The following is a 24,438-nucleotide window of genomic DNA, read 5'->3' on the forward strand; positions in this document are numbered from 1 at the left end:
AAGAAGAAAAAATATAAAAGTTCATGCTGCTTTTTTTAATTTTTATAATAATCTCAAGGAAATTTCCAGCCTTACCTACTTTCTTTTTAACTCCCATAATATATCCTTTATTATTGTTTTAATTTTGTAAATATTTTATAGATTTATTTTATACCAAATTGAACTATTTTGCAGCAATAACCCAATAAGCTCCGCATAATTGGCACAAAATTGACGTTAAGCAGTGTGCATTTCCATCGATTAACGATTAAGTACGCCGATATTTTATAGATTATTCTTGTGCTGCATAAACTGGGCACCTGCAGCAACCTAAATTGCCCGACCACGCCCCCAATTATGCAATCGCCCACAATTGCGCCAAGCCATGCAAAATGCATCTGTGGGGTGAAAAGAGCGGGTGGTGGGGGCAGTGGGTTAAGTTGGGTCACATGTGCCGCGAACTGGTTAAAAGTCAATTAGTCTAATTGCCCAAATGCAATGAATGTCAATTTTAATGAGGCCACTGCACAAGGAAGGACATCGGACCATTCGCATCCTGTTTTTGTCACCTCTTCCGAAGGCACTCACCTGTCAAAGGAAACGTGGGGGGGGGGCTGGGCTCCCATCATCGCATCCACTCAAAATCATAACAAACAACATCAGCGGCAACAGCAATAAACATAAAAAAAATAAAAAAAATAAAGAAACAACGAACCAACTGCAGACATAAGCAGACTTAACTGAAGCAAAGCTGACTTTAAGCGAAGCGGCGGGAGAGGGAAGTGTATGGAAGTGGAAAGTACCCTGTAAAAGCAGGAAAAGCGGTAGAATGGCACTGCAAAGCATATATACAATGTAATATACTTATGCGCTTGGAAAAATCCAATCAAGAATTTACCAATTGAATTTTGAAAAGTATGCAAAAAAGCGAATGATAGAAATTTACAGGGTAGTCGAATGGCCTGAGCAAGACGCCTGAACGTAAGGACACGAACAGGAACAAGAACAAGAGAAGAAGTGAAAAAGGACACTCGTAAACTTTGCACCTCACTTGCTAATGTGGCAGCTTAGAGGCGGAGAAAGCAAAAAAACTGACAAAAGAGAAGGGTCCCCCCTTTTTAGCTTTCAGCATATTTTTTATTTTTTTTTTTTTGGGCCCCGGCGAAAGTTTTGCACTCGAATTTTTTACTGCTTTCATTTTTCTTTGCGACTGTGTGCGTGTTCCTCTAAGCTGCAATTAGTAAGGTCAAAGGTGGCGTGAAAAAAATAAGAAACCAAACAATAAAAAGTGAGAGAAAAGGGGCGAAAAAGCAGCAATGCGTCAATTAATTAACCTAAGTCAGTCGAAACTTTTACAGACAACCAAGTGAAGTTTGTGAGCAGTGCGGAAATACTTTGCAAACTTAAGTCATTAAAGATATGTATATAATATTTGTTGGTAATTAAGCTAATCAATAAAATAAATATACATAATATTTTTATTATTTTATCAAGAGGTATGCTGAAAGTCGTTCATATTCGCCAGCTGCGCAACTCAAAATCCAAAATGGAAACGAACACCGAAATACGCAAATAAAAAAAAAACGAAAAAAGGCGAAACACCCGAGGGCGTTTTACTAGGGCTTGTGGTCGCTTTTGGCAATGCATAAATTACGCACTGTAATTGAATTAAAATCAATTTTTGCATTCGTGCGCACATGCACATGCATTTAGCCAGGGATCCGCTGCAGCTGCTCCGGATTTGTATCCGGGTCCGGGTCCGGGTCTCCTGGTCTCCGGGTCCGGCTCTGGTTTTCCAGCTCCTCCTCGTTTTTATGCATTCGGCGCACTTTTCGCCAGCGGTCCGCCCATCGGGATATTGGCGATGCGGTGGGGCGTCGATAACAAACAAGCAAACAACATCATCAATGGACTGGTCTGGTCAACCGACGGACTCATTCCCAAGCCCGTCGAGCCACCGTGCACGCACTCGACCGGGTGAACCACTAGCACCACTCCATCCACCTGAGCGTGGAGAAGCACTCGCCAAAAAGCTGGCTATCTGAAATCAGAGAATGTCAGTTAATAAACACAAATCTGTACAAAACTAGCTATGAATCACTAAAATATGCACTTAAATATCAGGAATATAATTAAAAATATGCTAATACATTTAAAATGTTTAATAACTTATTATAATCATAAAATTGTTAAGACTGTGTGTAATTGAAAATGGTTTTAAACCTTTTTTGTAGCCCCATTTAACAAAAGTTTAAGCTTATTTCTTAATGACTTTCACTGCGTAATTTCTTCGAGTGCACAAACAGGACGACCAGCATTCATTTTTCAGGCCAAACTTTGACAAATTGCTGCTGGCCAAGCTCAAAATCGAGGAAACCACGTTGGGCCAGAGATGCGATACCAAGGCTAACGAGGGGGAGTGCTGCGAAGTGGTGACCCCGAACATCATCACATCACTGCGGCTAATTATTACATTTTTACCTTGACCACGCCCAGTGGACGAAGTGGGGCTTCCGGGGGTGGAAAAGCGGGCTGGAAAACTGGGGTGGCGGATGACGGCACTTTGACAGCCACTGATAAATCAATGTCAAATGGCTGCCTTTTCGTGGGTCCACGGCGCTGGCAACCCGGCGGGCTGGAGTGGTTGACTCGGATTAGCAGCGTTGACTAACGAATGAGTGAGCATGGGAGTGCATTATGTATGACCGGTGTGGGCTAATTTGATTGAAACACACATAATTATACAACTAAGTTACGCGTTTCGTTCGTTTCGGACACGCGAAATCCGCAAACTGAGCCACCCAGGGGTTACATTAAGCTGGGTGATGGTGTTCATTCACTGAGGAAATTCTTGGATTAAAGATTGCTTGACTAACCAAAGATCATTGGTTAACAGAGGATTTCCTTGGATTAAAGATAGCCTGACTTCATATTGACTAACCAACGATTATTGGTTTCTAGCTCATTCTATATTATATATATATATAAGTATATATTGATACATTGAACAAACTGGGCAGACCCCGATTGTTGTGTCAAAATCGAAATAGATGTAAGATTTCTTTTTACTCGGCTTTAACGTTGACGTTACTTGAGTTTCGTGCGTGTGATTTTTTTTTTTTCAAAATACAGACAGACTTATCCATTTTCACGCACCGGCATGTTTTAGTACAGCGCAGTTAGTTACGTTTTCGATTACTTTTCGCCCGTTTTCGCCAAGCCATTAGTTTTAAGAGCATTAAATTCTCAAGCAATTCAAAAGTGGTCTGAGCAACAGGCAAATAAAAATTCAAACATTAACTCCGATTCCGTGCATTTTGAAAGCAAAATTGTTCAAGTACAAGCCAATAGATAGAAGCCAAACCAGTAAATATAGGCCACATTATACCTGGGCCATTCGCCAAATTCGAACATTGCGAAAAACCATCCGGCGTTACGATGAAACCCGACCAGTTAAATCGCTTGATCAAAGTGAATACCCGAATGCAACCCTGGTTTTTGCGCAACACTAGCGAGTTGTACGAAAGTGCCGTTAGATCCTATTACGAGCGCGGCCACAGTTCACGTAAGTTTACAGTTATAACTAAGGAAATTCTAAGAGTAAACAACATAATATATATTTACTAACTTCTAACATCGATTTGTAGACAACCGACACCCACGTTTCCGGAGCGAGAACGCTGGTCCTTTGCGCCGGATCAAGCGGGCGGAGGCGAAGCCCAGTGCGAGCGATATCTATCCGCGCAGCCACATCATGCAGGCGGATCAGGCGTCGGCGGCCAGCAATAGCAATTCCGGCCAATTTCTGTACTCGATGATGCAGGCGAATCGTTCGCGCTCCATGTCCTTTACGGCGGCTCGTCCTTACGCCTCCGTTTACGGCCAGAGTTCCGTGCGTAGGGTCGCCAGTTCGAGCTGCTCCAGCGGGCGCAGTAGCGAGTCATCCCGCACCGAGTTCCTGGTCGGATCCTTGCGCAAAAACAAAGCGAAGCGGGAGCGCCAGAGCCGCTCGATGCGCAAAAGCAGGGACTCCAAAGAGGAGTCCCATCTGGTGGACATGGGCATGTTCAGTGGCCGTTCCATGAGCATGCCATCCCGTCCATCCGCATCCGTTTTGGGATCCGTAGCAATGATGCCGCCGAGCAGGCAACACCACATAGCGGCCATGGCGAAGAGCTCACTGGCGCAGGGCATCCAAATGCCGCGGAGCGATGGCGACTCCCTGATGCCGGTGGATGCCGCCCTCAAGCGTCGCATTTCGGTGCTGAGCAAGCTGGACGGTGGACGAAAGCGGTCAGGACTCGGTCCACTAGGCAGTGGGGCGACCAGAGATGGCAGCACCACCGCCATAAACGGACAACAGCCGTCGGAGATGCGCCACCGCTTCCAGACGTTGGGCGATCGCATCAAGCAGTTCGAGTACATCCAGTTCGCCGACGGACCCGTGGCCACTTATGCCTTCAATCGGAGCCAGCAGAGACCCATCAATACCAGCATTCGTGATTCGCCACGGAGCCGTATTGAGAAGAGCTCGGATAGGTCAATCAATGGCACTACCAATACCACCAGAAGCAACGCCACCACGCGACGCATGGAGGTGAGACAACAGCCGCGCCAGCTTAGCTTCCACAATGTCCTGCACGCCAACTATCGCCAGAGGAGCCGAAGCCTGGAGTCCGGAGCCGTTCAGCTGAGGGAATCCCTCGAATCCATAGCGCGACCCGCCACTCCACTCGGTCCACGGGGCTTCGATGGAGCCACCCGGGGATCCAGCCTGGACAGCAGCTCGCGGACTAGTTTCAGGCCCAGCAACTCGACAATCACTTGGGATAATTCTTTGGGTAGATATGAAGGTGAGTAAACTGGAGGATACAATCATATCATAATAATTATATATGTATGTTTATGCAGAGGAATTAGGTAGAAGGTCGGTACACGATTTTGGATATGCAAAGAGTTCGGAAGACACATCAGGCGATTGGGATGTTAATCCAGGTGAAGATTGGCCCAAGTACCCCAGATCAAGTAGCCCATGCGGCAAGGGTTCGATGTCAAATGTAGCAAAATCAGACAACGCTTCGGTGGGTAACGCAAATGCCAGTAGTCAAAGTTGGGCAATCCCATCGGGATCAGCGACAAAATTACGCTCGATTGAGGGAAAAGCCAAAGAAGATAATTTGGAATCGACAACAGTGAATTCGGAGCATGGTAAAGCCAATTCCAATTCCGGTTCCACTTCCCACGACACTTCGCAAGCAAACTCGCAAGCGGCTTCAGTTCAAGATGAGCCCAATAGAGCCACCTTGGCACCCGTGCGTCGCGTCCACCTGCAGCAACAGAGTCTGCAGAACCAGTCTGCAACCAAGGTGGATGAACATAAGCGCGAGGATCTGCCACTCAGTCCCCTCGAGGTCAAGGACACGGTCAAGGAGAAGGCTAAGGAAAAGGTCAAAAAGAAGCAGCTGCTTGAGAGTCTGCAGGACAAGCCGCGAGTGACCAAGGTGACCAGCAACCAGGTGAGCCGCTCCAGCCATCGATCTTTCCTGCAGCCGGCCAAAGATGACGATGTGACTGCGGCTAATGTTTCCAAGAAATCGCAGTCGCATCCAAAGCTCGGGAAGAAGCCGGAAAGGAAGGCGAACCAGAAGCGGGAGGACAGAACTCCAGCCCAGGTCAAGGGAGCCAATCAGCTGCTGGTGGCGAGTGCCTCGCAGGTAGGTAATGCGTCCAACTCACATATATCTCAGAGATATCCCATGATCCTTGACAGGTTTCGGCCTACAAGCGTGCCTTCCGCACCCAGCAGCAGATACGCAAGGCGGAGATCCTCCAACAGCAGGCGCAGCATCTGCAGGAGTCCCCCATAAGTCCGACTGCCATCGAGGGGTCCAAACAAACCGCCAAGCTGCAGAGCCACCAGGGCTCGATACAACAATCTACCTCTAATCGAACCAATGTTCGAACGTTGGTCAGACGCAGTGCAGCCAGTTCGGGAGGCAAGGCTTCCCCGTTGGGCGATCAGCTGACATCCAAAGCGGGATCTGGAACTCATTCATCGTTGACAGCCAAGCCGAAATCTAGTGGATTGGTTCTGAAAACGAAGGGATTAAATAGATCACAGATGAAGACAGCAGGTAAGCCGCATTAAGAGGGTACAGTTTTTGGATTTTGGTAATTTCCTTTAATATTTTGTATTTCTTTTAGTTAAAAAAAAATCATGTTAACTCTTTACAGCTGCTACTGCAACAGCAGCACCGCTAACAGCGAAGCGGACTGCGCAGCATATAGTGTTAACGGCAAAAACAACAACGAAAAGGGGCAATGGAGCTGCGATTTTTGGTGGAGGAGGGGGAAGGGGAGTTGGAGTTGGTGGAGCAGTTCGGAGAGCGGCAAAGGAAACGCTGACGGTGGCAGCTCAACAGCAGCAGCAATCGCGTAACGGTAACTCGCTGCTTGGCTATCGGCGCGAAACGGTTAACCGCGCAGCGGCAGCGCTGCTGCAGCGACGCGACGCAGACGAGCCGCTGTCGCAGTTGCAGTTGCAGTCGCAGTCGCCGTCGGCGTCGCAGTCGACGCAGCAGCGGCGCCAGTTTCACTGTCCATATCCCCCATGGCGTCCCAGCTACTGAGTGTTCACTGTGTCCCGTTATGCCGCCCGTGCTCACTTACTACTCTCGCAAATTGTTCCCACCCATGAGCCAGACAGAGATAAATCCAATGTCAACTTAACAGTACAATAAAATCTCACGAAATCAATGTCTTTAAAAACAGCAAATGCAAGGGTAAACCAAGTGTGCATATGTAAGTGGTTAGCTGTAAATCTGTGGGTGGAATAGTACCGCAAGCTGTTGGAGATGCTAATTTCGACACAACAACAATAAGCAAAGACAGATAAATGTACAAACATACATACATACGCAATACGGCGACCACCTTCCCTCTCCACTTTTCCCGTATCAACAACACAGCATTAATTTTTCATGCAGATTTAACCGTTACATGACAGGTCCAACAAGCGCCGCGTACAGTGAAACCACTTGCATAGGGAACCAAGTGGGCTAAAATAATTGAATACTTAAATCAATTGAAGATATGTTAACTATTCCACTTGCATTATTTTATTTATATGCTCTGTAGAATATTGCTCATACGCAGTGTGGTCTATTTTAAGGCAGCGAACATATAAATCTACTTAATTCAACTGTTTTTTTTTTGTTGTGGTAGAAAATAAAGTGTACTGCATTTCGACCACTGTACTCCCGGCACATCAATGTCAAACGGCAGATAAGCGTCGACAACAACAATAAAGCATCCAAGGAAACGCAGGAGACCGAATAGCCAGAAAAAAAAAACAAATACAAAATTGCCAGGGAGTGGGTAAAAATAGTAGCGACAAGAAAACGGCGACGACTTTTGTGGGTGGGACAAGTTGGGTGTCTTTCGTTACGAAAGATTGGAGGATGTTTTTTTGGCTTGTTGTCAGCCCTGCGAATTGTTGCCGCGTTCTTTGATAAATGATGATGCGTGCCACATGACTGGCCATATAAACGGACTCAGCTCCGCTTCTTCGAGGATCTAGAGAAACCGAAAAATAAAGAAAAAAAAACCCGAAAAAACAGTGGCAGACAAATAGGCTCAGTGGCCGGGACAAAAGCAGTTGAACATTTGAACCAGGCTAACTGGCTGACTGACTTGGCTAAAATAGATTGACAGTTGTACAAAGGGTATGCAAAAACCCAAAGAAAAGCAGCTTGAAGACTTACATATGTACATTTCATTGTGTGTTTTACTTGAGCAAAGGACAACAAACCAAAGGAATGCAGCTTGAATCTCTGATAAACTGAGTTTTAATCATTAAATTATATTCCAATACTATGGCTTTTTTCAATTGACTTGAGCTTTTGGCCTAATTGATTGTGGAATTGGTTTCAATTCCAAATAAAGCGTACGCATTTCCACTACATTTTGCCTTGGACTTTTGTAAATTGGCTCGCCTGACTGGCTTGAATCAAAACAAAAACCAATTTCCATTGGCATAAATAAATAAAAATCAAATTAAAGCAGGAAGAACGCTGCAGTTGAGCACCTCGACTACCAGATACCCGTTACTCGCCTTTCTGTTAAGACAGCAGCGCCACCTAGTGGGAGAAGGTCGGAAACGCTATCTTCTTTATGCATGTTACATTCATATCAGCGAATCTATTATATAATTTTACCCTGCAAATAAAGCGTATAATTAATTCGAACTCAAAGTGGCACATCCGTTTCGCTTTTCCCTTTGTTTTTGTCTCTATTTTTTTTTTTTTTTTTGTAATTGTTTCTTTTTCCTCCTTTTTGGAAACAAAGAGGCAGCCAAGCAGCAATGTACATAAAAGGCAATAAAATTAAATCAAATCAAATGAAATGCGCATATGTATGGCGTTTGATGAGCTGCGCACCGCTTTCCAGGATCACAAGACGGCCAAAAAGGACGAAACGAAAACAAGGAGCTCGATTGGTTGGGTTAGTTAGGTTATGCAGTTGGGAGGCGAAAGGATTAAGGCGAGAACCGCACACAAAAAGGCAACTTGGCTGGGACAACCGCAACATATCCCAATTCGTGCGTTTGTGTCTCTCAACTAAATTGTACCCTCTAATTAGTATCCTTATTCATTTAAAAAATGCAAATAAAAGGAGTAAAGCTTAAACAATGCATCAAAGTACTTATTTACAATATAGCGGAATAATGTTTATTAATTTTAATTATATTTAATATATTTATTTTATATACCGCAATCATTTAATATATATTAAATTATATTTTAGTTGCAACTCAGCTATTTAGAGCTATAAAACATATGTTTCCATTTGATTAGATTTAATTTCGTTTTATGAGTGTGAAAACAGCGTCGTTTACTTGAACTCAGCTCATTTCCGATGCTTTTTCGTGTTGGTGTCTCATTTCTGGCAATAAAATAAATCCACCGCAAAGCCGCTGCGGGTAGATTGCTTGGTTGACCCAAAAAAAAAAAATATATATATAGGTGGAGGGACTTGGAGGAGCGGCAGCAGATGTTTGGATGCTCAGCGTGGCATATACATAGTACATGGCCATAACCATTTGGCCCGAAAATGCAGATGGAGCAGGAGATGCTGGATGCTGGATTCTGTATCCTGGAACTCCTTGAGCTGCCGGTGCATGGCTAATTCAGTTGTTTCGGCCACTTTTCATCCGTTAATGTGTCGGTGGCCAGCGCAGGATCGCAGGATTCCCAAGGATATATGCACATATACATACTTGTTTTCAGTGGGCAGTTAGACGAGCGAGCGAGTGGCATTCCAGCACAATGTCGCATCATGTCCGAGTGCCCATTTCCTGTGCAGATATGCCTTTCACCTCCTGGGGAATTCCCTTTGCATCCCCTCTACACTGCAATTAAATCAATTTATTGTCTCAATTTTTATAAACTAGAAAAAAAAAAATAATAATAATTTTTGTTTTTTTTTTGCTTTGATTGCAGCACAAGTTGGCTCAATTTTCTGAATATTATTTGAATGAAATACTTTTATTTTTCCAAGTGAACTATCTTCCCTTCTTTTGCCTGCATCTCGCAGAGTTTTCCCTGCTCCCTTCGGTTTTGTGGTCATTTCAAATTTTCATTTCATTTGCCATAAAAAGGAAATTGGTTTCGTATGCCAGTTGACATGGCCCTTTACCACCAGTCGAGGGATTGAAGGGTGCGGGGAGGTTCTAGGGGGGTGTGTGTGTGTGTGGCAGTTAAACACATAACTGCAGCAAACAACAAGCTGAAATACCTGACAAGGGAATGGAAGTATGGCAGTATGGAACTATGGAACTGCCACTGCCAACGGAAACTGGTTGGACCAAGACCCATGGAAAATACTCAGGGAGAACCTCTAGGAATATGGGTGGGCGCAAATGGCACAAAGCATAAATGCCAGTAGCTGGCCATTCGAGCTGTGTTTAAGCTCTTCTTCCTACGCCATGTGGGCGAATTTTCGTGACAGATTCGAGCAGGGAGTCCTGGGAGGAGGAGGAGAAGTCCTGGCCAAAAAGGATGCCGGCTTGTTTGCTTTCCAGGTTGTTTCATGTCCCTAATTAATGAACTGCTTATGACACCGCTTGGTCACTTATTAATGAACCACTGCATCAACTGGTTAACAGGGGGTTACTTTGGCGCTTGCATTTGGTAGCTTCGGATCGAGGGAACGATTTGGATGAGTAGGTACGTGTGACTTTGGTCTCAGAAGTTATTGGTTGCAGGAGTTATTGCTTTCTGAAGTTATTGGTTTCAGAAGTTATTGGGTGTTTTTAATCGAAATCGAAACAGTTTTTGGCTCAAAATGAAAATGTGGCCAAATCTAAAACTACTTTTGGCTCAAAATGAAAGTGTTGCATACTTTTACGCACCTTTGAGATGACTTGGTTTGTTAGCAAGTGTTTATGAGTTTGAGGAGATTGCATTTGGGCATATAATAAAATAACAAGTTCATGAGTAATTTATATTCCTTAGAAATCCTTTTAAGCGTACGCATTACTGCAATATATTGTTGCTTTTTCCAAATTAAATTCCTTCTGCATGCTTTGCACCTTTCCGTGCTTACAAAGTGCAACTAACTTGAAAAATGTGGATTAACTCTTTTTCTCGTTTTTTGTTGTTGTGTTGTATCCCTTGGTTTTATTCCCATCTTCCTTTTTTTGTACTTTGCACAAACAAATATTAAATTAACACTCACACGCGCGCTTACTGATTTGCTGCACAGAAATAAAGGCGAAAAAATGTGGAAAAGTGAAATACCAGAGAGCTCACACAAATTTTAGAGTTAAATTCAGGTCAGGGTTGCCAGGCGCCCGCGACGGCGATGATGATGATGATGATGACGATGGCGAAGGGGATGATGATTTGGGTGGCAATGATGGCAGAGCAGCAGCCACAGAAGCACCAGCAACAACAATGTGGGCAGACACACATTCACACGCGCACACACACGCACACGCGGAGAAAGTGAAAGAGAAAGGACGAGCGAAAGGGAGAGAAATTTAGTTCAAAGGCATGAAAAGTGCAACCGAAAAAAATTTATATATTTAGCATTGCGGTGCGGGGAAAAAATAAATAAAAGCCAGCAAGAACAGCAAAATTAAAAAAATAATTAAATATGAATGGATGAACATTAAGCTTTTAGCTGAATTCTTTAATAATAAATAACAGCCAGCGAATCAACCAGATGTCATTAAATATTTAAAATCTTTTAAATCACTGCCACACAACAGGTAAAAAACAAATGGAAAGTGGAGGCCAATTGAAAGGGAATCGAATATGTTGTTACCTCTTAAATTGATCCAATAAATTATCTAATCGATCAGTTTTCTAATCATAACATTGGAAATAATGGCCCAAATATGGAATGTCATACCTCGTTGAGTTTGTTCTTTAAATCCCAATCGATTTGCATTTAAATTTGGGAAATTTATTTTTTTGCCATTTTATTGCAAATTTTGATGTTACAAAAAATGCAAAAATGTGTCCAAAAATTATTTTTTCTAAATCCATCAGGGATCGTTAGCACTGGTAATTAGCTACTCAAAACAGCTACTCTTTCATCAATATGACAATTTTTAGCAAAGTTATGTTAAAAATTCGCATTGAATTTTTGTCCATTTTTGTAAAGTCCAAATTTTGAATTTTCGTCATAAAATAATCAGTTTTTTGGCCATAACATAAAAAATAATTGTCCAAATACGGAATGTTATATCTCATTGGGCTTGTAATAAAATTTGGAACATAACTGCGTTCATAAAAAATTATTCTATTTTTTTCCAAATTTAATGAAATTTGATTACAAAAATACCAAAAAAAATTAACAAAATTTTAATTTCCGAAAATCGACAGAACAGTAATATGGCTCGTTAGTTTAGTTTACAAGCTGTGCAAAACATAAAGTAATTTGGCTGTTTGAAAATTTTTAGGTATGTAATGGATAGAAACCACTGTTAAATATATATAATTTTTACCGCAGATTTTTAAAACATTTTTTTTTAATGCGGATCTTGCGGGGACTTGCATTTTTGCATTTTTGCATTTTTGCATACTGGCATTTCTGGCAGGTCGATCTGAGCGGATTTACTGAAACCCAGCTCATGTCTAACCGCCTGCCACGCCCCCGCCCGCGCTGCACGCCCCCCGTCGATGAAGAAGAAGAAAAGCGGTAACAGCTGCAGGGTAAAAAATGAGAAAAAGTGAGAGGGAAAACCCTTCAAAGCTTTTTGGCTGCTGTTTGTTTGAAGTTTTTTTATACATATATTTCTTTTTTTTTTGCGCCTTTTAAGTGGCAACTACTTTGCACCTCTCGGTGGTTCACACGCACACCTGCCACGCCCCCGCAACCCCAACCCCAACCGACGCCCATTCATGTCTGACTGTCTGTGGCGCCATCTCGTTCTAGTCAAGTGTTTTGGCCTTGAGTCGCTCGGTTCTCTTTTTTAGCCCATTTTTTATAATATTTTCCCGGCTCTCGTTTTCTTTTTTTTTTCCAGCACCTTGGCACACATGTTACACCTAAGAGAGGCCACAAAACACCACCTGCCCTTTGGCACACACACACACACACATGCACACACACTGCGTATACGCAATTTATGTAATCAAAGCCATGGGGTAGCGCGCAAAAATGCATAAAAATTAAAATAAATAAATAATTTTGGCAAAATTTATGTTTATGTACGCATGTTGCGTACGCAAAAGTTAAAGCGTAAGCTAAATAATATTACGTTTTATTATTTTTTTTTTCTGGGCAAAAACGGTCAATCAAAAGTTGCAAGGGTAAAATAATAATTTAAATTGCATTAAAAAGTAATTTATTTATTTATGTAATAAAAACAGCAAAAATTCGATTAAGTTTTGAATTAAAACCGACATTAAAGCGAAATAAATACAGCTAAATTGAAAAACAAATAAATGAAATGTAAAACTTGATAAATAAGTTGAAGAAAATATGTGAAATTCTCGTGTTGACCCGCATTTTGCAATTATTTGCAGGCTGAAATGCAAACAAAATTTATATAAATTATGGTGTAGGGAGCGGTGGAAGGGAGGGGGGTGAAACGGCCAATGATTTATGGTATAAAATTTAATTTTGCGGCTTTTTAATCAACAGAAATCAAATGCAGGGCAACATGGTTTTCCACTTATGATTTATCAAGCCCGCACACTAATTTTGCGAATATTTTATTTTTACTTTAACACCACGTTTTAATTGTTTAAGATGCTGGGCATTTGTAGTGTTAATGTGCATAAATCTAAAAAAAACAGATAAAAATAAATAAATTTAGGCATTCGTCACGTAAATAAAGTAGCTAAAAGCTAAGTTATCAATGGGTTAAAGTGCGTTAAAGTGAAGCTAAAAGGGTTAATGGGTGGCTATAAGGTGATTTTGGGTGGAGAATTCCCTTTTTTGGTTTTTGGTGGGTGGAGGAGGGGGAGGGGGGCCTGGGAAATCGGAGGCTGCGGTGGCGCCCAAATTGATGCATGTGCAGCAGCACGTTCCGGCAATGCGCCTAAATCCCCTCTGGGACAACAGGCGACAGGCGGCGGCCACAAAAAGGGGCGTGGCAGCGCATGAAGAGCGGTGCAAGGGGGCGGTTTATTTGAAAAAGCTGCATCGATATGTTATTTGCATGTGTCCAAAAGGTTGGGGAGATTTTCCAAAGGGGACAGGGGTGAGCATGGGTTTTTCGGTAGGGTTTTCCACACAGCCAAGCAAATCCCGTGGCAACTTTTTGCCACGCGAAAACTTTCTCAGGCAAGTTTATGCATGAATAAAGTGAAAAGCTGCAGGCAAACACATGCACTGCAAACGGAAATGGTGCACTTGAAGTTAGAAAAATATTCAATAAGTTAAAAACCAAAAACAGATGCCAATTTCCAGGCTCTTGCCTTAAAAATAAAGCCCAATTTAGCTGGGTAACAAACTTGCATGGATTTCTCGCAGTGCACACGCAGAAACAGTTGCCACAGCGAAATGGCTGAAAAAAGTCATTTCGTGTTCAACTCACATGCGCATAATCCGGCGAAAAGTTGCATTTTATTTAGTGCAGACAAGACACTACAACATATGTATGTTGTATGTTGGCCTACTTCAAATTCGCATTAGGCAGCTTGCAGCGGACAAAGACAGCGGATATCCATGGATTCGTTTTAATTATCGCCATAAACAATTGGCTGTGCGGTGAAGAACTTTAATTGCAGCAGCAGTTGCACTCAGTTATCCCCGAGTTAAACCGAGTTAGGTAGCTACAATAGTCGTTTGAATACGAGTTCAAACATAATACTTTATTAGTTCACTTAAATATACATCATTACGAACTTGTTTCACAGAAAGAAGTTACATAACATAAGTTACATATAAGTTACACTTCTACTTTAAGTATTTGAAATCACTTTTCTGCTAACAAGTGCAGTAACATAACAAAAACTAATACAATACTATCAAATTGATCATTACAACGCAAATCAAAATACATCTTTATAGATATGCCCTTGTTGTTCCTTAATTTCCTTTTATAAAATAAATATCTATCTTTATATATATATATAAATTCTCCGTCGTGTGAATCCTGCATCTCAACGAGGACATTCTCTTCTATGTCCTCAGTCTTAATGTGCTCATCGATCTGATTGATCGAAGCGAGTTCGCAGTAGTCTTCTTCCTCTGAGAGATCTTAGTCGATGGGCTCATTCTGGACGTGGCATTGGAATCGCTCATCCTCGGTGGACTTTCCCTCCGGCTGATGTACTTTAGTCTCATGGTTTGAATTCTCTTCTCCTCCGGTGTCGACTTTTGCATCTGTTTCCGTTTCCAAATCGTTGCTACTTTCAAATTGATATTCTTCATCCGCAAACCCTTCATTTCGGTTTCCTTGAGAAGTTTGTGACTCCTTCGAGTGCGGCAAATTCTCGACTTTGTCCTTAAATTCAGCCATTTAAATATATATTGCAATAGATTTTAGTTAATATGCACTTACATTTTAATATCATTTTACAAAATATTACAAAAGCCAATCAACAAATGATTTTGTTTACATCGATATTGCATTAATCACCCTGTACAACCGCTGTAGCCAGTGCTGCTAACGTTAAAAACTAGCTGAGTTGAGTAGCTAAAAAGTAAATGTGCATTAACTAATAGTTAAGTCATGAGTCTTATTCAATTTGTAAAATTCATTACAATAATAAACGACACGTAATCAAAAATTGCCAAAAATATATATTTATATATCTTAGGTAAATTACTACGAAAAATTAAGTCAAGAAGGAAGTAATATTGCACTTTTTAATTAACTAATAAATAAGATGTAAAATAACAACAACAAAAAACCGGTATCCATTCTGACCAGTGCTGCAAACCGCTGCTTTACAACACTGCTTACAACACAATCGAACGCCATGTTGAGGCGACCTACCACGTTCAGTCCTAATCGTCATGCAAACCATATTCTGTTGTCATTTAAAAATAACTGTAGAGACTGGTTAACAGATGCGCTTACATGCCGAGTCATTTTATTAATTTTAGTTGACCACCGTTATATTTAAATGTGTTTAATGAACACTTTAAATTCGAACTCAAGCCTAACAGGGTCTGTTCCCCTCGGCTGTTAACTAACAGCCCGGCTTGATCGTGCACTCGACCGATTAATCGGCCTGAGCCGCCTGTGTATCGTTTTAAGCGTCGTTGCGTTCCATGCAATTTGCGAAAAAGTGTCGGAAAATTGATGAAAAATATGCCACTTTCCATTGCCAACCTGTGAGGGCCGTCGCACGCGAACAATAGCTAGCCGAATTAGCAACGAATTTTGCGCGTAGCCGGCGTTTTTCCGTGCAGCGAAAAACAAGCAAAAGAGAAAAAAGATAGCCACTACTTGGCCCGTGTACGTGAGCGTGTGTTTGCGTGTCTTTAATTGTGTGTGTTTTTGTGCTAGCACTCGCGGTTGTGTGTGTGTGTGTGTGCGTGCGTGAGTGTGTATGTGAAGAAAAAGCCGCACACTGCGAAAATTTTCCTTTCCTTTCCCCAACGGTCGAATATAACCGCTAAAATTGTGGAAAAACAGGAGAAAACCCCCAAGCGGAAGAAGAAGACTGCAGCCAGTAAAATGTCTGCAGTTTATTCGCCGCAACCGCCGCAGCAGCAGCCGCAACAGCAGCAGCAACTGCAGCAGCAGCAGCAGCCTCCCCCGCCACAACAACAACAGCAGCAGCAGCAGCAACAACAACAATTGCAGCAACCGCCACCAAACTCTGCGCCCAATCAACAGCCGCCTGGCTCCGGTGTAGGTCCCGGCGGAGGAGGAGGTGGCATACCAGGCGGCGGTGGCATCCTGCCCATGGGCATGCAGCAGCAGCAGCAACGTCCGCCCATGGGCGTGCCAGGATCACCGGGCAGCATCATCTCTGGCGGCGGCGGCGGTGGCGGTGTGATTGGCGGCGGTGGAATGCCCGGTGGCGGAATGATGGTCACACCAACGTCCGCACCACGCGGCGGAGCCAACATGCAGGGCGGCGGAGGCGGTGGTGTGCCGCAGCAAGTGAATTCGGCGCAAATCCAAAAGATGCTCGACGAGAACTGCGGCCTCATCCAGACGATTCAGGACTTCCAGAGCATGGGCAAGGCGCAGGAGTGCATGTCCTACCACGTCGCGCTGCATCGCAATCTGGTCTACCTCGCCCAGTTGGCCGATCCCGCCATGAACATCTCACAAATACTGCCGGTGGGTAAAAGGAACATAGAGCACGATCATCAGATTTGCTATTTCATGAACTTGGACTAGGCTCAACATCTCTTTCTGATCACCAGTAATGTATACCATCTCTCCCCCCCAGCCGCCGCACATCCTCCAAACGCAAGCGATGCAGCAGGGTGGCCAGCAGACGCCGCCAACCGGACCGCACGGCATGCTCGGTGGTCCGCCGCAGCAGCAGCAGCAGCCGGGACAGGGTCCAGTGCCGGGACAACCTGGTCAGGGTCCGCCGCAGATGGGCATGCAGCAGCATGGCGGCGATCCGCAGGGACCGCCCGTTCAGATGCCGCCCTACGGCGCCCAGCAGCAGCCGCAGCCACATCCTGGCCTGCCGCCGGGCGCCCAACAGCAATCTCAGCAACAGCAGCAGCAGCAACAACAGCAGCAGCAGCAGCAACAACAACAGCAGGCAGCAGCAGCGGCGGCAGCAGCAGCAGCGGCAGCTGCCGTAGCAGCCGGCCAACAGCAGGGACCGCAGGTCAGCCAAGCAGGACCGCAGTCGCAGCAGCAGCAGCATCCCGTCTATCGGAATGCCCAGGGTCAGGGACAGCCGGGAGCTGGGCAGGTGCCTGGTCAGGGCCAGGGGCCGGTTCAGTCCGTCATCAATCCGAATGCCGCGCCCAGTAAGTGTAGTGTAGCCGCTCAAGACGATGACGATGATCGGATGTGGTTGGACTTAATTTTAAATGAATTCGACATCGATGCCTTTACTTCCGACCCATTCCTGTGATATTAAAAAATGTTAATTTGTTGAATATAATTCGAAATCCTAACATATTGTTTAAGAGTTTAATTTGCGTGTAACCCAAAAAAAACCCGTTTAGTCAGTGGTGTGTGTTGTAGGCTGTGATTATACTCATCTCTCCAACCATCTTTCGCCTTGCAGATCAACAGCGTCCTAACAACGGACCCCTCTCCGGACCGCAGAATCCCCAGCAGCAGCAGCAGCAGCCGCAACCAGGCGGTCAACAGCCGCCCAACCAACAGCAGCAGCAGCAGACCGGTCCCGGCGGACCAGGACCGCAGCCAGGTGCCGGCGGACCAGGTGTACCGCCGCCACAGAGTCCGTACCGCGTCAGCTACCAGCAGCAACAGCAGCAGCACAGCCACTATCCGGGCTACCCGCCACAGCCGCAGACGCAGTACCAGCCGCAGGGCGCCTATCCCTATGGACCGCCAACCCAGGGCTATGGCCCACCGCCACCGGGACCACCAAACGCCGCTCAAGGTGGCTACCATCATGGTCCGGCCGGTGCGGCGACGGGAGCCAGTGGGCATGGCTATCAGCCGAATGCCGGAGCCGGACAAGGACCACCGCCGGGTGCCTATCCACCGCCGCCCGGCAGCCAGCAGGTCCCACCGGTGCCGGGGCAACAGCAGCCGCCGCCGGGACCACCGCCACCCGGACAGCCGCCGACCGGTGGCCAGCAGCAACCGCCACCTGGACCGCCGCAGAGTCAATACGGTCCGCCGCCGCCGCAGAACTCCGCCGGAGGACCGCCTCCGATGGGCTATGCGGGCTATCCGCCGAATCCCGGACAGTATGGCCAGGCGGGTGCTGGCGGTGGCCCACCGCCCAGTGGCTACTGGCCGCCGCCACCACCCACGAGCAGCGCCCAGAGTCCCTATCAGGCGTATCAACAGCAGCAGCAGCAAGCAGCCGCTGGTGGCGGAGCGGGTGCACCGCCGGGCAGTAGCTATCCGGGTGGACCGCCGACCAGCGGGGCAGCGCCACCACCACCGCCGGGCGGAGCGTACAGCACCACGGCGCCCAGTCAGACGCCACCGCCCCAGGGAGGCGGCGGAGCAGGCGGTGGCAACAACAATCCAAACGGACCCAACGCACAGCAATCGACGCCGCCGCCGCAGGGCGGAGCTGGTGGCGGAGCGGGGCCCAGTGGACCGGGCGGAGCTGGTCAGCAGTATGCGGGACCACCGCAACAACAACAGCAGCAGCAACAGCCACCGGGTGTAGTGGTTTCCGGCGTGGCGCCGCTGCCCACGCAAGTCCAGCCCACGTACTCGACGCCGGGCAATTACAATCAGCAGCCAGGAGCTCCGCCGCCGCCCAATCAGCAGCAACAACAACAGCAGCAGCAGCAGCAACAACAACAACAGACACCGCCATCGGCTGGCGGATCCGCCGGCGGCGGAGGAGCACCAAATGCCCAGGGACAGGGCAATCAGCAACCGCCTCCGAATGGAGCCACACCGCCGATGCCACCGAATCAATACCAGCCGGCGCCGGGCGCACCACAAGGACCGTACGGTGGACCGCCACCACCACAGGCGTATGGACCACCGCCGCCGGGTAGCGCGTATCCCGGCCACGCTTACCATCAGCCACCCCAGGCCGGTGGCTATGCACAGTATCCGCCGACGCAGGGCTATCAGGGGTATAGGCCCGCCGGGGCACAGATGCCGCCGCCAGGAGCACCACAGGGGCCACCACCCACCGGCGCATACGGATATTATAGCCAACAGCCGCCCCAATGAGGAAGGGACAGCCTATTACCGCCGCTGCCACCTGGCTGTCTCCACAACAAGTAATTCTCGGCTGAGATTCGCCGGTTGAAGCTGGAGAGGATTGGGACTTACAGGCCGATCACCGATGGAAATCCGCTGAGGATCGGAGGCGGCCCGTTGGAGGAGGTGGTGCAGCGCGAGTAATAGCATAACTGGACGATGACAAAGGAGCCGACGAAGCAGATTGCGTTACACTAGGCATATGATTAAGAATTGTATCGGCGAGTACCATGGAGGAGCGAGCAGGCAGGAGGAGGAGAGGACTACGATTAGAGCTAAGTGTGTGGAAGCCGCGGAAGATGAAGATGGATTATAAGTAGTAGGATTACGGATAGAAGAACGACGAGTAAGCATAAGACTTAAAGTAGGCGAAAAGAACGACGAATGCGGAATGAAGACGAGATGCAAATTGAGGATTCCCACATTCAAGCAGCGAATTCCTCGAATTTCAAACGAAGCTGCACGAAGTTGAGAAAGATTTTTAAATTCGGTGATAAATAGCAGAGAAAACGAACCGGAAACCGTAGGATCTAGAACAAAAGAAACGGAAAGCAAACACGAAGTGAAGAAGCGATCTAGAACTAAGTAAGCTGATTAAGATGCGCAAGCGAACAAGAAATCGTGTCCTAGGCCCAAAAATGCAAACAAAATGGATGGATCGATTACTCGGGATCCTTGCGAGAGCACAAAATTCCCGATTGAGAGTGACGAAAGTGTCCGTTTTTTTCGAAGCAAGCAAGTACCCAAGCTTTGAGCTTAGTGACGAATCACTTGGATTGGCAATGGGCTGTGTAGTCTGTGGGCAATTATAAGCGACATGGATTCAATAGCTATGTGATTGCTTGTAATGGTTTATAGATTACGCCGCCCCTTTGCTGGGAATATCCAAGCCGCAGCAATCGACCCATCCTATTATACATATATATTTATATATTATTAATTCTCTCTTTTAAGTAGGTTCCGCTCCGCTTTGAAAACGATTATTCTAAACGATTTATACATATACCTATATGAATATACTTAAGTGTAGGGAAGAGGACGATGGAGCAGCAGAATAGTGCGTGTTTTTAACCTAATTAATCCCTTAGATATTTTAAGTATATATATATGTTTTTTGTATTTTTGTGTTTGTCTTTGTAGATGTCTGTTTTTTTTAATGTTCGTGCATTTTTTGTGTAGCAATTTTACATTTAATTATCCTTGGTATCCGTTTCCCCGATTTCTTCCAAAAGTTTTTTTTTTTTTTGCAGCGAAAGATTGTAATAAAATCCAATATATATATTTATACGATAAGCTTACATTTACTATTTAAAGTTAAACTAAAAACTATAAATAGCAAGCGCAAATCATGAATAAATCTTAAATTTAAAGTTAAACAAAAAGGCGAGCATATTGAAATGACGCGAATTCATTGGAAATTTTGAGCAAACGGAGGACGAGCAGTGTACAGTGAACACTCTCTACGCCAACGCAGATACATATAAATGCCAATAATCCTAAAACACGATTAATTTTAACTATAATTGAAATGTAAACTGAAATACTTTATGTAAGTGCTGTTAACGATTATTGCAATTATTTGCCTGCACTTTAGAGTTCCAAATTGATATCTAAATTATTTATTAAATATGCAAATTATGTAAGATTAGTTAAAATCTAAACCTAAGAGCCGAACAATTTGGACAACATTTAAAGCAACTCGCTAGCAAGGTAAAAAAGAAATTGAAACTGAAGTCGATACGTATTTCCAAAAGTTCCACTAGACACTTAGAATCTTTCTCGCTCTAAATTGAGAGTCTGGCTATTTCTGCGCTGCTCTAATCCGATCTGATATAATCTGATTCCATATACCGATTATTTCAGCATCCACATCGAGACATTTTGATATATGTTTATCAAATAGCATTTAGAAATTTCTATTTTCGAAATGCAAAATAAAAACAAAATCGAAAAAGTTATAAAAACAACCGTGCATTTTCACTTTTTGTTTATTTGGTTACAAATTTGGTTAGCTTTCTCAGCTAAAAGTATTACTTTGCAATTCTCATTCTAACATTGTTTATACACATTTTGATAACTATATCTATATATAGAATCCCATGGCGATTTCTTTGATTTTCTTAGCAACATAACTGAAAATACTGTTTTTGAACACCGCCGAATAAATTGAAAAAATCTTAAAAATCGAAAATTGCAACCCGGTTTTGTACCCTTGTGATACACTTTATTGGAATTGCCAGGGTATACTATCAGTGGGAGCTTATCACGACTCCCGGTGGCTGTTTTTGTGTATTATCTCCTAGTCCTGCTCCTCCTCCTCCTCGTCGAGATCCTCCAGCAGCGGCTGGTCGCCCGATGGACTGCCTGGCGATATCGCTGGTCTCGCCGACGCAACTCCAGTTGCATCCGATGCTGCTGCTCCTGCCGCTGGCGATCCTTCGCCCTCGGCAGCTGCCTCATCGGCGGCCTTGCCGCGCCGGAAAATCTGGTTGAAGATCTTCTTAACAAAGTTCTTCGGCGCCGACGTCTGACGACCGACAATGATCATCTTGGTGGCCACACTGTGTATGGGTCCGAAGGCCAGGGCAACCACTGTGCACGCGAGACAGATCACATTGTACGGCATGCTGAAGTCCGGCGTGGGCAGCGAGACAATCAGCGCTTCCGTGTGCAAACTGAGCACATAACTCGGCCGTGTCGCATTGAACGAATGCTCGAAGAGATGCCCCTCCGGCGGCAGAGCACTGTAGTTTCTGCCCATCGGCAGTTGGCTGGACACGATGGCCGAGCCGATGTAGTGGCCGTGATTCGCATCCGGCGGATACTCCAGCCATTTGAGCAGCAGATAATCCACATCGATGCTTATCAGCGCCGATGTCTGGCCGGGCAGCATGAAGCCAATTTCCAGATGGGATGGCAGTTCCCTCTGCTTGCCGGGCGTATAGTGGAGCAGCTTGAAGGGCAGTCGCTGGCGTCCGTATTCGTTGACCCGCTGCGGCTTGCGGCGTATGGAAAGGGTGTGCAAATAGGCGTGCACATACCACGGTATCACCTCCTGCAGCATTATGGGCAGGGCGTCGTAGTGCGAGTTCGTCACCACCGTAACGATCCTGCCGCGCTCCTGGCCGTGCCCCAATAGATAACGATGAACCGTCACCGGTGGCAGCGATGGCTTCGCCAGATTCCGACGACGATTTGCGCTCTTTGGCGCCAGCCAGGCGACATTAAACAGCCGTTCGCCGGCCTCCTTGAACTGCTCGTGCATATCGTAGACGGAGTAGACGACACTATGCCCACCACGAGTGGTCTTCACCTCGTGCACGGGTTCCGGAACCAGCTGATAGCGCTCGCCCAGCTCGTTGCGCTGCACATAGATCTTGGAGCTCTCGGCCAGCTCACAGTAGCCATTCAGTCCCATGCCGAACAGGCGGCGCAGCGAGAAATCATTGTTGCTCAGCTCGAACAGCCGGAGATCGTAGACCAAGTTGGCCGTCTGCGTCAGCTCCACAATGCAGTTGTCCTCATCGTGATCCTCGCAGAGCACGCGCACCTTCAATCCCAGCGAATGGTACTTGGTGTTGTGCACATGACCCGAGTTGAGAAGTGAGGCGAAGCCTGAGGCACTGCCGCATGGCAGTAGTTTCTTCCACGGCGTCAGATTCTCCGTGCACACGATCTCACGTGGCAGTGTGGCGTAGCGAACGAATCTCTGGCCATTGGCTGGCATGAATTGTGGACGGATCAGGTGCCTCGGTGCAATGCTATTCGTATTGTCGACGAAATTCAACGAGGCGCACAACACGCCCGAGAAGACGTTGGCCAACGCCTTCCACTGGCTATCCACATCCCGGTTGGTCAGATTTGCGCCACTGAACCACGCCCACATCTCGGCACCGCTGGTTGCCTCCACAATGGGGTAGCCCCATGTCTCGTAGCGCCACAGTCCCTGGGTCAGGCCAATGTGCAGCTCCTTCACCGCAAACTGCTGCAACAGCTCCGCAATTACTCGCGGCGTCAATTGGGTGTGGTAAACTGAAAGAGCAAATGGAAGACACCATTATAAGCACTTAATCACTTAACCAGAAGTTCTAATGATGCTTCAATGGGGCACAGGGTGATGGAGTCGGCGTGAAATGGGTAAGCAACGAAGCTAGTTCGCCGTATCGAGCGTTGCCTGTACTTCAGTGATGCCGGTGGGGGGTGATCCCCGCCCCATTTTTGCAATCGAAATGATGCGAAAAAACTCACGATTGTCCTTTTCGCCGTAGTGCCAGCGCGTGGTGAACTGAAAGTAGGTGTTGACATGGTCGCCGGACAATGGACGAACCACTAGCTCCTCGTGGAATCGTTCGTCATCGCGTCCCAAATTCGCGCCGGCATTAAATGCAACCAGGAGCAGCAAGACAAACGCCACCGGATACATGCTGGCCCATGGGTTCAGTGCCAGTTTCTCCGCCTTTAGTCCGTTTCGGTTCTACCAACAGCTTACAGGGATTCTCCGTTTTAATGTATTTTATTTATTTATTTATTTATTATTTTGTTTTTTAGGTTACCGCGACATCCGTAAATGTCGGGGAATTATTTGGCCAACCTCGCGTTTCACGTACACACTTGCCAAGGACTTAAGGTTGGAATGATTTATATGTTTATTTAAATTTGGTGTAGGAAATCTATGATGTCTTGGCAAGCGTTTATGTTTTTTTATGTTTTCGTTTTTAAGGCATCTACCAGTCTTGGTATTTTTCCAGGGCTGGAAAGTGTTGCCTAGCAGTGTTGTATAAGATGCGGGTTACGTTATCGATAACGTTACATTGGTCACACATGTTATCGTTTGTAACGTTCATTTCATTCAAAGTAGAAAGGAAAGAAGTGTTTTTTAATTATTCTGTGTATTTCCGCCGTGGCATCTTTGATGTTCGAAAACTGAGCCATCAGTGAAGATTATCTCGAAGCCCCTTCATTTTTGGCAGTTCCTTTCTACTTTAATTTTGTTAAGAGAGAGAAAGAGAAAACGCGAATAAGGAATAACAAATAATGCTCAAATAATGGAAGAAAGAATAGGGAATCCAGAGAGAAAGATAAAACAAATTATGGGAATTCGGAGGCGCGCCAATTATTATTGAAAAAGGAAAAAGGGGACA

At 45.7% G+C, this 24,438-nt stretch overlaps 3 protein-coding genes and 1 pseudogene across 5 annotated transcripts; 2 read left to right on the plus strand and 2 right to left on the minus strand.

Moving 5' to 3' along the window:
* The first annotated feature begins 3,047 nt into the window (after window positions 1-3,047).
* On the plus strand, window positions 3,048-6,745 carry LOC117148348. 3 transcript variants are annotated; one of them, XM_033315684.1, is made up of 5 exons: window positions 3,048-3,544; window positions 3,627-4,832; window positions 4,891-5,693; window positions 5,750-6,113; window positions 6,214-6,745. In XM_033315684.1, the coding sequence occupies exons 1-5, from the start codon at window positions 3,418-3,420 to the stop codon at window positions 6,606-6,608; spliced, it is 2,895 nt and encodes a 964-aa protein (XP_033171575.1). In that variant the 5' UTR covers window positions 3,048-3,417; the 3' UTR covers window positions 6,609-6,745. The 3 variants fall into 3 exon arrangements, with proteins under 3 accessions (XP_033171575.1, XP_033171577.1, XP_033171576.1); XM_033315685.1 differs by having other exon boundaries at window positions 3,049-3,544; window positions 6,184-6,305; XM_033315686.1 differs by lacking the exon at window positions 6,214-6,745 and having other exon boundaries at window positions 4,891-5,697; window positions 5,750-6,010.
* Window positions 6,746-14,369: 7,624 nt separating this feature from the next.
* LOC117147116 lies at window positions 14,370-14,959 on the minus strand (annotated as a pseudogene).
* Window positions 14,960-15,659: 700 nt separating this feature from the next.
* Window positions 15,660-20,673, plus strand: LOC117148692 (basic proline-rich protein). Its single transcript, XM_033316236.1, has 3 exons — window positions 15,660-16,741; window positions 16,854-17,394; window positions 17,658-20,673. Exons 1-3 carry the CDS (start codon window positions 16,127-16,129, stop codon window positions 19,265-19,267), a joined length of 2,766 nt encoding a protein of 921 aa, XP_033172127.1. The 5' UTR covers window positions 15,660-16,126; the 3' UTR covers window positions 19,268-20,673.
* Window positions 20,674-21,267: 594 nt separating this feature from the next.
* Window positions 21,268-24,046, minus strand: LOC117148694 (GPI transamidase component PIG-T). Its single transcript, XM_033316237.1, has 2 exons — window positions 23,546-24,046; window positions 21,268-23,329 (listed from the first exon to the last, which is right to left on the minus strand). The coding sequence occupies exons 1-2, from the start codon at window positions 23,718-23,720 to the stop codon at window positions 21,597-21,599; spliced, it is 1,908 nt and encodes a 635-aa protein (XP_033172128.1). The 5' UTR covers window positions 23,721-24,046; the 3' UTR covers window positions 21,268-21,596.
* Window positions 24,047-24,438: the final 392 nt, after the last annotated feature.

The sequence above is a fragment of the Drosophila mauritiana genome, chromosome X, assembly GCF_004382145.1.
Source record: "Drosophila mauritiana strain mau12 chromosome X, ASM438214v1, whole genome shotgun sequence".
In the NCBI taxonomy this organism is placed as follows: Eukaryota; Metazoa; Arthropoda; class Insecta; order Diptera; family Drosophilidae; genus Drosophila; species Drosophila mauritiana.

Coding starts and splice junctions, on each gene's coding strand:
- LOC117148348 (XM_033315684.1), top strand. CDS start 3,418: ATGAAACCCGACCAGTTAAATCGCTTGATCAAAGTGAATACCCGAATG. Junction 4,833..4,890: donor TTCTTTGGGTAGATATGAAG/GTGAGTAAACTG, acceptor ATGTTTATGCAG/AGGAATTAGGTAGAAGGTCG. Junction 6,114..6,213: donor ATCACAGATGAAGACAGCAG/GTAAGCCGCATT, acceptor AACTCTTTACAG/CTGCTACTGCAACAGCAGCA.
- LOC117148692 (XM_033316236.1), top strand. CDS start 16,127: ATGTCTGCAGTTTATTCGCCGCAACCGCCGCAGCAGCAGCCGCAACAG. Junction 16,742..16,853: donor ACATCTCACAAATACTGCCG/GTGGGTAAAAGG, acceptor TCTCCCCCCCAG/CCGCCGCACATCCTCCAAAC. Junction 17,395..17,657: donor CAATCCGAATGCCGCGCCCA/GTAAGTGTAGTG, acceptor TTCGCCTTGCAG/ATCAACAGCGTCCTAACAAC.
- LOC117148694 (XM_033316237.1), bottom strand. CDS start 23,720: ATGTATCCGGTGGCGTTTGTCTTGCTGCTCCTGGTTGCATTTAATGCC. Junction 23,330..23,545: donor CTACGGCGAAAAGGACAATC/GTGAGTTTTTTC, acceptor TTGCTCTTTCAG/TTTACCACACCCAATTGACG.